This window comes from Perna viridis, chromosome 6 (assembly GCF_037379345.1).
Source record: "Perna viridis isolate PV_CMFRI_1.1 ecotype Kerala chromosome 6, ASM3737934v1, whole genome shotgun sequence".
Taxonomy (NCBI): Eukaryota; Metazoa; Mollusca; class Bivalvia; order Mytilida; family Mytilidae; genus Perna; species Perna viridis.
The window spans coordinates 47,115,859-47,129,029 of record NC_142450.1 but is presented as its reverse complement, the minus strand read 5'-3'; the positions used below and the strand labels follow the sequence as shown (position 1 = coordinate 47,129,029).

Sequence of the window (13,171 nt, the reverse complement as noted above, 5' to 3'; positions counted from 1 at the left end):
CTTCTGTTTCTATGTACATGGTATTTAAGTTATTTCGTATTATCTGTTGTGTGTGTCGGTTTTCCCTGACCAGTCCTTATTCATAGAATATATTCTTTTGATATTCGTTCTAATCTTGGGTCCCTTGATTACACTTTACAATATTTTAATTGCGCATATTCACAACATAATACTTACTTAGTAAGTATTCTTAACAAACAGCTGGTATAATGTTATGAACCAATGCACAATGTTAGAGTATTCAAAAAAATAGAGTAAGCAAAAATTTACAAAATCGAAAATATACTTATACTTTTGAGCCTATGTATTGATGTCTTTGTGTGTTATTTGTGATTCAATGTGTTGATATTTGTGTGTACTGTGTGTATGTGTTAATGTGAATTACACTTTATATTTAATCTTATAGGATCCATTTTAAACATTTCTAAATAGAGTATATTTCATTTAACATATCACATATAAAATTGATAATACACTATAGTAGACTAATGAGATATTAATGTGATATTACTAAAAGTAAACAGTGTATATTCTAACGGGTTGTATTCCATGCATGTATTGACAACTACCTACCGTAACAACTTCCTGACTTGCCCATCAGGTGCCTATCACTAACACCTACACAATTTAGGTTCTATGATGCAGATTTGCTGGTGTATTGCTTACTTGAGTTATAAGATTTAGGTTGTGTAAACATGACAGGATTTAAGAAGATTTATTTTGTTGAACAGACGGTGTTGGAGGGTTGATTCTAGTTGTTATATAGCGCTTATCTAACACAATTAAATATTACACTAAGCGCTTTTCATTACACACTCACGCACACATGGACGCGTTTACCCACTAACTGCTATTACACATCATGCACGCGCGCACACACACACACACGCACAAAAAACACATTCACACTGTATATAATATTACCATAGGCTTTTGTATAAACAATAATAATAGTAAATTACAAGTACAAGATATATAAATACAAAATATGTAAATTAATATATAATTTTCATTAAATTGAATTGAGTAGAAAGCTAAATGTTTCAATTAATCAATTATATATAACAAAATTTATATTTTAGAAAATATACTATTTGTACTAAGATATTTCATATGGAATTAAAAAAACAAGGAAAACAAAATAATATTAAGCATTACATAAAATTGCTGTCTAAAAATGCATGGAATGTTTATTAAAAAATCAAGAAAATGTACGCAAAAAAGTATATCTATATGAAAGAATCAATACCATTTATTTAAAAAATATATAGAGACTTAAAAAATATAGAGTATCTATTGAATATCAGATTAAGACGTAAGAATCAAATAGTCAATAAATAGTCAATAAAACCTAAAACAGTTAACAGTCATATGCAAGTCTAAAAAGATGAGTTTTTACATTCCGCTTAAAACATAAAAGTGATGGCGCATTTCTCAGGTCGTTTGGTAAACTATTTCATGACGTTCATCTTAGCTGCCTAGATATATTTACTCAACTATAAAGTGATACTATTTAGTTGTATTGTTTGTGTATTACATGTTTTTCAACTTCTTTTGAATTGAGTGTATGAACGGAAACGCTTCATTTATACTTATATCCAAGGCGGCTTTTGGTATTCTGAAGGTAAGACATTGTGTACTTTTTGTTAAACTTTATATATATATTTGCATAATTATCTTTTTTTTCTTTTCATAGACCATGTAGGTATTTTGTGCTTCTATTGTGTTTGCCTTACTTTTTCATACATTGATTGAATTTTACAGTGTTCTGCTCCCAAAAAATCTGAGTTTATTTAAATAAGCATCTTCGATGTACCAAAAAAAGTATTATTACATCAACATGGCTAAAGATGGAGATTCTAGAGAAAACCATGAACTGTTGCAAATGCTTCCGGGTACATCACATGCAGTTCAGACTAGTTACAGAAAGTTCTAAAGAAACTTCTATAGGATAGTCACCGATGTTTGCCGGATTAGAAGTGATATAGCTCATGCGATATCACAACTTTTAACTTTTAAGCCACACTAGTAGACGACGGGGGAATGTGTGGTAGATTCAACATTTATGGTTTGTATATTTTAAGTAATAGATATTTCTGTAACATTGTAATTGTACTTGTATTGATATTATTTATTGTATTGTATATACTAGTATGATTAGTACACATTCATTATATACATTTTCTTCGCAGCTGTAGTCTGAGGATTCATTTTGGTAATGTTCATGGGTCAGAGTTCATGGTCATTTTGTTTTTATTTCGGCGGGTAGATCGAGTACATCAAAGTGCTAGACAAAACGATGTATATGAAAGTGTTAGACATTGGCCAAACACGCGATCAAGAAGGTATAAAATGATTGTACAAACAAACAGAAAGAAAGAAAATACAAACTGCGACTAACAGCACGATCTCTACCAAAAACCCGGGTGCGAAGCCAGGTGGTCCGGTAGGATGATCAGTTGTGGCTTCTTGTAAGACGCCTGCATGTGCTGTCCGGTAAATAGGAAGAAAATATTTCATAACAATATTTATAACAAAATGCACTTATAAAGCGTTTGGTCTAAAGATACTCTAAAGCCCTTTACACTAGGTGCCTATGCTTAAAATATCAAAAATATTAAAACTAATACATAGACAAAAAACACTACAAACTAGTGTCTAAATAAAAATCAAACCTAAAATGAATGAAAATAACATAAACTGTAAAAAAAGGACAAATGTGATTTATCAAACGCGGATTGTGCGTCGGCGTTAACACGTCATTTCGGCGGATCATTTTAGAGCAATTAACGTTTCAGCGGATTTTCATATACACAACGTTATATAGATAACGTATCTACTCCGAATAAACATAGTTTCAAGGATTGAATACAACTGATCTACTCAAAAATAAATTGAAATAAAGAGGCAACAAATGCGCCTTATGCTTCCTACCTAGACCGCCATTTATACAAAGATGGTAAAGGGTATTTGAAATCGCAACTTTACAACTCAAATATCTCAGGCCTATGGTAACTCAATTTTATGCAAACATTTGTATACGAAAATTTGCCAAAAAAGAACATATTTGATCCTCAATAAAAACTTGACTTAATGTATTTTTTTTAAAACGTAGACATGACATGGATCAATGACGGAGTTGAACTTGATATTTTTATTTTCAACAATTGCGAAAATTGAATTATCTTCAATCAAGGAAATCAAAGAACTGAAATTCAAAGGGAACGGTAATCAATACGCACATCGTCAAGGGTTGTTAATAAAATTTCACATCCGAGATAGCCAAAAAAAGAAAACTACGACACGGTGAAAATATGGGTTCTTATGGTAAAGATGGATACACAATAATGAACAACGAGTTTGAAGATAAGATAAGACTTTAATATTGTAGTAACATTACCAATTTGCAGAGGGTCTATTCTAGGCTCGGTACGGAAAGTGAAGTCAAGGATCTGACTAAACTTAATTCCTTCTTGGATGATGCAACTCCGTATTTTACATAAATGAATAAAAAACGATTTTTTTTTCATGCCTTGTAGAGTTTCCTTTCACCACAGCGTTTGTTTTATTGTTAGTTTTCTTTTACAGATATTGGGAAATCAGTTTAAAACTGGGTTCTCATTTTTCATTAATAAATTAAGTATAAGTGTTTGTTATAATCAGGCAAAATGGGAAAAAAGAAATATGCATGTCAAAACCTAACCGATCTGAAAGTCTCTGCATCACTGGCTTTGCTCAGAAATTTTTCAATAGAATGTTAGATAAATGAGGTATTTGACAGCGTTATCTGCCATTGAAATGTTCATTTTCATTGCATTTTAATGAAATTGTAACTCAATGCACCAACATGATATGGAAGATATTGTCTTTTTTCCTTGATTTTGTTGGTGCAGATAGTCAAATTACACTATCAAAATGGTGGGTTTTCTTCATACCATGTTTCACGCACTGCCTGATTCTTACAGAGACTTACACTTAATATATCAAAACATATACAAGCAATATATAAACATATAACTTACTTGTAGCATGCTGAATCGGTGAAGAATTACCACTTGTTTCGTTATCAAATATTCCTGTTACTGTGATATTTTTGTAAAGCTTCCCTGGGTTCAAGGCATCAACAATAACGTGTTCATATGACACACTCTCATTTGCTGGGACAATTATACTACGGTTATCAATGTATATCACAAAACTGTCGTATGATCCATTTCCAGGTATAATCTTAAATGTAATACTCGTTGTTGTTTGGGTAACAATAACCAAATTCGAATTTGATGGACCTATAATGAAATGAAAAATCCTCTCTATGTGTTATTCAATGGTAATAACCGACTTCAAAGTATACAAAAATTATATTTTTAGTACCAACACGATGTAGATGCAGTATAAATGCAATATATGCTTATCGAAATATCTGGGGATGTTTCACCTCTGTCTTAGAATTAAAATGTGTATAAGGGTGGCCCGTAGACATTTTTTTGTTTTAAGTCTGTCTACGGAAATCCTTTAAAGTAAAGATTAACGAGAATGGATATGTCAGAGACAAAACCCTATTGCTTGAAAATGATGTGCGCATGTGGAATACGAATGAATCTGCATACTTTATGCTTACAATTGGCTTCAAAATATTTTGACGCCTTAAAAAGTAAGGTAAATGTAAGACAACATATTTGTTAATTCATTGAAAGTCATGTTATAAAAAAAACAATATATCAAACATCTGTAAGTTTTTACTCAATAACAAACCCTCAAACTACCATTTTAATCGATCGGAAATGCCTGTACCAATTCAGATTCATTGCGATGGTTTCCAATTTTCCGTTTTCCTTTGGTATTGCGATTTGTTTTACGTCTCGTAACAGGTACTGATAAAATTTAAATGGCTAGGCAAATGCCTTTTAGTACAATGCAGAAGGTAATTTACATTTTTTTCAAAATAAAAAAATAGGAATATTTCATATGTTTTTGTATTCTGTTATCAATCAAAATGAACGAGAAATCTGCTTCCCCGCCTCCTACAAGGATTTACGATAAATAAATAAAAAAAAAAAAACAGAATGAAAAAGCGACGTTTCAACATAACAACATTTTATCACAAGTAGTTGAAATACGGGCCCATAATTTTGTTTGTTTTCATATTTGTCAGTGCACTATTGTACAATTCATTTTTTGATAATAAATAATTGCGTATACCAGGGTTTTAATAAGCATATTCAACAGTGTTTATTACATCATTTTTTTAAAGTATTCTCACCAAACAGGCTGGTATAATGTCATGTATCCATACACGATATTTTCATTATAAATATCATAAATGTACAAAATCGAACATTATCAAGCAAATGTTTCCAGTTTTTAAGGCAAACAGTTAAAAGTATGGGGAGTCAGCATTGTGATTTAGAAATGTTCTTGTTGGTCCAAGCTGTTTAGATAACAAGATAAGATAATAATTTTTTGCGTTAAGCTATTAAAACACATAAGTGTTTACAAAGTAACAACAATGACCCAAACTCACGAGGGAATAGATATAGCTCCTTTTTACTTCCATCTATTAAAAATCTATCTGAAATTATTGTTACACCAGACCTACATTTCATATTGCTACTTCTCCATAAGTGAAAATTTCTAATGCTCAATAATTGACAGTGTTCTCACACAGTATTTTAAGTGTTATAACAAAAATTGATATGGTGAATATGTAAAAAAAACTACAACCCCACCAGGATGAAAAAGTCCGAGGAGGAAACCCTCAAACCACAGGACAGGGGGGAGCTGGTCCATACATATGTACAAATTAATTGTTGCCCCTTTAAAATCCAGGTACATAAAAGTAAACTGAAAGTGAAAACGAAACAAAACACCAAGAGACCAGAAATTCGGTGGGGTTTAAAAAACATTAGCATCATTACCACCATCCCCCTGCTTAAATCTGACCATTGTGGAAAACATATCACACTATTATATACACCTAAAATCATAAAGGTCTGAGTTCATTGTTAAGACAAAAATAAAGAAACTGGTTATACGTTACACAAATGCACAATGGATTACTTGGAGTTAACTGACATGCCAACTCAAGACCAGCTTAAAACAAAAGTTTCGTTCTCGTCGTATTTAATATCAATCCTAAATCTTCCAATGCAGGATTGAGAACCACGGTATACCATAAGGCATCAATAAGGACACAATCCATGTCATTAAAAATACTGCTTTTAAATATAGTGTTTAAGTTTCTATGTAAAGACCCTTTGAGCAAATCAATCTTACATGTTTTACCAAAGAATGCTATTTTTTTTTACGATTTGACAACATTACCATAGCTATAATAGCCCTTCCAGATGAACCTATTCAATGGTTTCTGTGCTTTGTGAAGAAAATTGCCATAAAATTTTGGATGGGAGAACCCGTCGTCATTAATCGTTTACGACTACATCTGTATTTGAAAAAGAGTTTCTTGTATATATTTAAAAAATGTGCATGTTTTTTATTAGCTTGTGATATAGAAAACCTTGATGTGATGTGGTAATTTTCCGTCTATATGAAGATTTATTTCGTGAAATCCCGAAATATTATCAGAATACGATTAATTGGAATCAATTGTAATATGAGAGTGACAAGGGAATATCGCCATCTAGATATGGATAGTTAACAACATTGAATGAGAAATTTTCCCTTTTATCGTAAATTTTAGTGTTTAGATTAGCATTATTGATTTGAATTCTTAGATCAAGAAACAGACATTCTTGTTTTGACCAATATTTGCATTTTTCAAAGACCGTTCTGCAGGAAATATATTTTAAGTATAAATGTTGAAGTCGTTTGTTGTCGAGAGCCAAAATATCGTCCAAATATGCAAAAGTGATATTTTTTTTTTCTACCAATGTTGTTTGGAAGGAACTTTATATATTCTAGCCATAAATGTGATTCTTTGCAATACAGAAAGAGATCCGCAATAAAAGTTCACAATTGATCCCATTGGTAATTCCAATATTTTGACAATAAACGGTTTCCCCAAAGGAATCGAAAACGTTGTATAACACTAATTCGAGTACTGTAAGCATATCAACAGAAGTCCAATAAATGCATGTTTTGTGTTACTAATCAAAAAGAATTGGAACAAAATTTTTTACATTCTGATTAATCATAGGACCAAGATTTGCGATTTTTTTGTTTTAAGAGATAATGTGGAAGTGTAGTGCATAGGGTAAAATTGAGAAAAATGTAACAAAATTACTAGTCGATGGTAAAGGAAAACTATCGACCAAACTATACGACAAACGCAATGACATGTCTTTCCGTATTGTCAATTTACCTTCCATCTGTGGCAACATCCATTAAGCACCTACGTATATATGTTTCATATAAAAACTCATGTTGCCTAAACTATGCGGACAACCAAATCAAACAAAATCAAGTAACGTTATCGTATCTAATGATAATCTGCAAAGACGAAGGACAAATAAACGTGATATTCAATTTCAAAATGGTATTTTTCCATTCTACATCCTGAATACTTTAAAACTGTCCACCTGGGGGAGGCTGCTGTCCAAAGAGAATCAATCGTTTGAAACAACACTCTTAAAGGCAAAATCAATTTGTGTCCTGCAGATAAAAACAATAGTCAAGTGCTTCTTTTTTGGATAAAAAGCAGTTTAATATGCTTCCAATGTATTTTTACATTGCTTTTCCTAAAGTTAATTCACTACTAAGTATTAACATAGACAACTTACTCGTGGCGTGTTCTGGTACTGATTTTTTGTCACTTTTCAGTCCGTTTGATAGGGCAACAACAAAAAAATTATTGTACAGAGTACCAGGATCAAGACCTCCTAAAGTTATGGTTGTTTTGTTCACCCTCTCAATGACGGTTTGATTGTTCTTTAAAACGCTGTAAAAAACAGTAGTTTCGTCTCCTGGCTTAATCTGAATCGTTATACTGGAGGTCGTTTCTGAGATGACACTAACTGAAGACGGAGGATTCGGTTCTGAAATTTGCAATGAAGAAATTTTACAACAGTTTAACTATTGTGATTATATAAATATTGCTACAGCTACATGCAGGAGAGTATCACATCTAAATATCATAGATTGGACGCTTTTATGGCATGAGCAATCTTTACAATAGATCTCATAGCCTAACAGTTTAAGCATTTAAAATGGTTCAGGTTTAAAGCAGTGGAAATGAGAAAAAAAATAAAAATCTAGATGTGATAGTGTTACCTTGTTGCTGATACTCTATAGCGTAACCTTATGTTCGGTACTTTATCAACAGGGTTACGATTTCATTCCATTAAACTACAATGACTCCAGCCCAGGAGTGATTCACTACTGGCATGAAAACTCTATATTTTAACTGAAATTTTAATATTCAGACTGGACTCTACTATCATGTTATATCAAACACGAAGACTTCATAATATTTTTACCTTAAAATCAAAAGCATATCAAGTAAATGTCCGTTCTCAATTTTAAAATAAACTTATTGTCATGAAGTTCAAGATCAGAATTTGAACACAAAATGGTGAAAATGTAAGTATGAGTATGAAACGAAATGATTTCAACAGGAAAACGTATACTATTACTAAAAATGTATTTGTGTTCATATGACACTCATTTAATCGCTTTTATAAAACATAGTTCCGTCATTATAAGTAATGAGTTGGAATCATAACCCTGTTGGAAGAGTAATCAAGGGAATCAAGATTATAGCGGTAATCAAAAGAATGTAATCCAGGGACAAAGACTAGACATGGAAAACAGTCATACACAACAAAGAACATGAAGTAACTAAATCATACGTACAAAGTAACAAAAGCAAATGAGCACCTCGGATTCCACTAAAAACTGGGAGCATGGACCAGGTGCACCGGTAGGGTAAGCGTCCTCTGTTTTTCTAGAAACACCCGCCGAGTTACTCATTAAAAGTCAAGTCCGGGGTAGACAAACGGGGAAAGGAAAACTATGACCCGTTGAATATATCAATTTTCATGGTGCAAACGGATACACCATAACGATATACGAGTTCAAGATGACGACCATAAAACATCTGTAGTGATGAATTCAATCTTTGAGCAACATAACGCATGTGCCAAAAGCCTAATTGTTAGAGTTCTAGCGCGATAAAAAAGTCTGCGTAGTTTCGGCAAGCTCTGGCATAACGTATGAGTTGTGATATGAACACTCCATGCGCAGGTGCTGAAGGGATGTTGCCACATATGAAAGGAAAATTGACAATTTTGATTGAATGTCATCACGTTTGTCGTAAAGTTTTGGTTAATAGTTTTCCTTTATTATCGATTTCTACGTGTAGGTCAAGAAATGAGGCTGACTTCACAGTGTCTGTAGTACCCTTTATCTCAAGTTATTTGGGGTAGATGCGATGTATCCGATCCCCGATATTAGGATTGTTTAAAGATAATACGTCATCTATATAGTGGAAATTGAGATTAAAGGATCTAGCTCAACGATATTCTGTCTTTCGGATCAAATCAGCTATAAAGTAGCTTCGAAGAAGAGTTTAGGAAGAGTTTCGAACATCGGGTAACCTCATCGTATCAAATGGTAATCGCCAAAAATGGAAGAAGAAAAAACTGATATTCAATCTATCATCTGTTTGCAACAACATTCTGAAAAGACAAAAGTAGATTATGTCCTGCAGATGAAAACAATAGTCAAGTGTTTTTTTTTTTTTTTTGGATAAAAAGCAGTTTAATATGCTTGCAATGTATTTTTACATTGCTTTTCCTAAAGCTAATTCACTACTAAGTATTAACAAAGATAACTTACTCGTGGCGTGTTCTGGTACTAATTTTTGGTCACTTCTCAGTCCGTTTGATAGGGCAACAACAAAAAAGTTATTGTAGACAGTACCGGGATCGAGATCTTTTAAAGTTATGGTTGTATTGTTCACCCTCTCAATGACGGTTTGATTGTTCTTTAAAACGCTGTAAAAAACAGTAGTTTCGTCTCCTGGCTTAATCTGAATCGTTATACTGGAGTTCGTTTCTGAGATGACACTAACTGAAGACGGAGGATTCGGTTCTGAAATTTGCAATGAAGAAATTTTACAACAGTTTAACTTTTGTGATTATATAAATATTGCTACAGCTACATGCAGGAGAGTATCACATCTAAATATCATAGATTGGACGCTTTTATGGCATAGGCAATCTTTACAATAGTTCTCATAGCCTAACAGTTTAAGCATTTGAAATGGTTCAGGTTTAAAGCAGTGGAAATGACAAAAAAAACAAATGATAATCTAGATACGATAGCGTTACCTTGTTGCTGATACTCTATAGCGTAACCTTATGTTCGGTACTTTATCAACAGGGTTACGATTTCATTCCATTAAACTACAATGACTCCAGCCCAGGAGTGATTCACTACTGGCATGAAAACTCTATATTTTAACTGAAATTTTAATATTCAGACTGGACTCTACTATCATGTTATATCAAACAAGAAGACTTCATAATATTTTTACCTTAAAATCAAAAGAATATCAAGTAAATGTTCGTTCTCAATTTTAAAATAAACTTATTGTCATGAAGTTCAAGATCAGAATTTGAACACAAAATGGTGAAAATGTAGGTATGAGTATGAAAAGAAATGATTTCAACAGGAAAACGTATACTATTACTAAAAATGTATTTGTGTTCATATGACACTCATTTAATCGCTTTTTTTTAAAACAGAAGCTTATTTGTTAGAGTTCTAGCGCGATACAAAAAGTCTGCGTAGTTTCGGCAAGCTCTGGCATAACGTATGAGTTGTGATATGAACACTCCATACGCAGGGCTGACTTCACAGTGTCTGTAGTATCCTTTATCTCAAGTTCTTTTGGGTAGATGCGATGTATCAAATTCCCGAAATTAGGATTGTTTAAAGATAATACGTCATCTATATAGCGGAAACTGAGATTGAAGGATCTAGCCAAAGGATATTCTTTCTTTCTGATCAGATCAGCTATAAAGTCAGTCTCATAAGAGTGAAGGAATAGGTCAGCAAGTAAAGGAGCACAATTTCTTCCAATTGGAATGCCGACCGTTTGGTGAAAAATATGTCCACCACACTGGACAAATATGTTGTCGATTAAAAATTCAAGCATTTTGTAAACATCTTCCTCTGTATATTTGGACGATGATCTGGAATTATTTCTTACAAAGTATGAGAAATCTCTACCAAGAACTATATATTTGTATCTAGGTGAACCATCTTTTTTTTTTAGAAAAACAACGATTTATAATGTTTTTATGTCGCGATTTTAACTGAGTATGGGGAATAGAAGTATACAGTGTTGAAAAATCATAGGTTTTAATGCTATTATATTCAGATAATAGTCTTGAACTGATTGTCTCCAAAAGATCTTTCTGGATTCACATTGAATTAATACCACTACGGGAGTAACAAGTATTGTGGTAGGACTGCAGACCCTCTTTGACAGTTGTGAGTATAGAAGTTTAAAGTTTTGAAAGAGGTTTGGTGGTACATTTTGCAGATCCAGGTATGAAACGTTATTTGTATGGATTCTTGTGAAGTTTAGGAATCCAGTACATAGATGGTAAATTACAATCATCGTCCTTGGTAGAGAGACCAAAAGAGGATAGCACAGATTTATGGTTTTCCACAATCTCTTCTTTGGAGAGAGTGGTAGCAGTATAGGTCTTATCACTGTTATTATTTTCTACGTCTACCTCTGATAATAAACATTGGATATAAAACGTTTTGCAGACAAAAACAATGTTGTTTTGGGCTTTGTCTGCAGGTACGACAACATATTTGTCATGTATAGTAGACAATGTTTTTGCTACACGGGGGTCTTTGAAAACTGATGTAGCCTTGGCACTCATTGACCTACTTAAAACTTTCATTCGTTTCAAAATTAAAGACCTCACGGCCTTTAACTACTCTGACAGAGAATCGATGTCTTCTTGTTCTCGTTTTATCCATTTTCTTGCATAGTCCTCGACGGCATCCATAAGAACTTTAGTTATAATTCCAATTTATGGAGCGTGGTTCATGGTACTTGGGACCTTTAGAAAGGATATTACGTAGAGATTCGTTTTCGATAATGGTCAAATCTCCCGTAACGACGTGACCAGAAGGACCATATTTGAATGAAGAGCTTTTGCAAGAACAGTCAGGTGGTTTAGCCTTGAAGTCATCAATCTCGAGGATCTGCAATAGCCTTTTATAATTGAAAATTTTGGATGCAATGGGTGAAGTATAGGAATATGAAATAATTGGTATGGATTTGTCTTTGAAATATGGGGGAATTTTGTTGGTAACGTTTTTGTGATGGAGGATGTTAGCCAAATTAATTGCATCTATACCTTTGTTGACAAACGGTAGTGGAAGAAATTATCGTTTTTCTTCATCTTGACTTTTCACACAAACTGGTTTAAAGAGTCTGTGGAAACCAATATCCAAAATGATGGCAACAAATCTGTATAATGAAGTGGGGTCAGAAACAGGAGTGTCAAGACTTGTTTTTTAAAGGGAGTGTAGTAGAGTGAGAGATATAGATTAAAGTTTGGTTATAATATGATGAAGTCCAAGAGGTTTTTGTATGAAGGGAAGGAGACCATCTATGGGAACATCATGTAACTTAGGTGACGTATAGTGGCGATGGCCATGACTCCTTTCCCGTCTTGGATTTTTGTCAAATAAATTCATCACATTCATGCTATTGTTATATTGGCTTGAAAGGTTTCCTATACTTTTGATGTTGGCATTGCATCCGTAAGGTATTGCAGTACCTCCTAGTCTGCGTATCCAATACTCTTCTCTTTCCCAACGATAGTTTTAACTTAGAACGGGACTGTTCGTAGGATGGTAAGATGGTAAATTTTTTCTAAAATACGAAATTTCATAGAGAGGATTGAATGATCTTGTTGATTAAAGTGTTGATAAACTGTCGGGAATTTGGTGGTGTTAATTCCCGAACGATGACCGCACATTCTTTTCGTTCTTGCGTTTTTCCGACATATATTAAACCACATAAGTTGCATTCTAATCCATATATTAAGTTTGTTGATTTGCAACTTAAGTCATCGTGACTTCTTGTATGGAAGATTTTGTTTGTAAGGGAACTGGAGAAGTAAGGGTCGGTTACAAGAATGTTGCATGTTTTGCAATTTTTAATACCACATTTTGATATGGT

General features: G+C 33.1%; 1 protein-coding gene across 7 annotated transcripts in view; it reads right to left on the bottom strand.

Annotated features, from left to right (window-relative positions):
- Positions 1-13,171, bottom strand: part of LOC148615302 (receptor-type tyrosine-protein phosphatase H-like) — a 134,902-nt gene that overhangs the window by 69,830 nt on the left and 51,901 nt on the right. For 6 of the 7 annotated variants that reach the window (XM_088590151.1, XM_088590147.1, XM_088590150.1 and 3 more), the window contains 3 exons: positions 9,793-10,047; positions 7,737-7,991; positions 4,023-4,286 (listed from right to left, as the gene is read on the bottom strand). In XM_088590151.1, coding sequence (XP_088446277.1) covers positions 4,023-4,286; positions 7,737-7,991; positions 9,793-10,047 — 774 coding nt within the window. The remainder of the gene's footprint in view (positions 1-4,022; positions 4,287-7,736; positions 7,992-9,792; positions 10,048-13,171) is intronic. The other variant, XM_088590152.1, reaches the window with a different exon arrangement.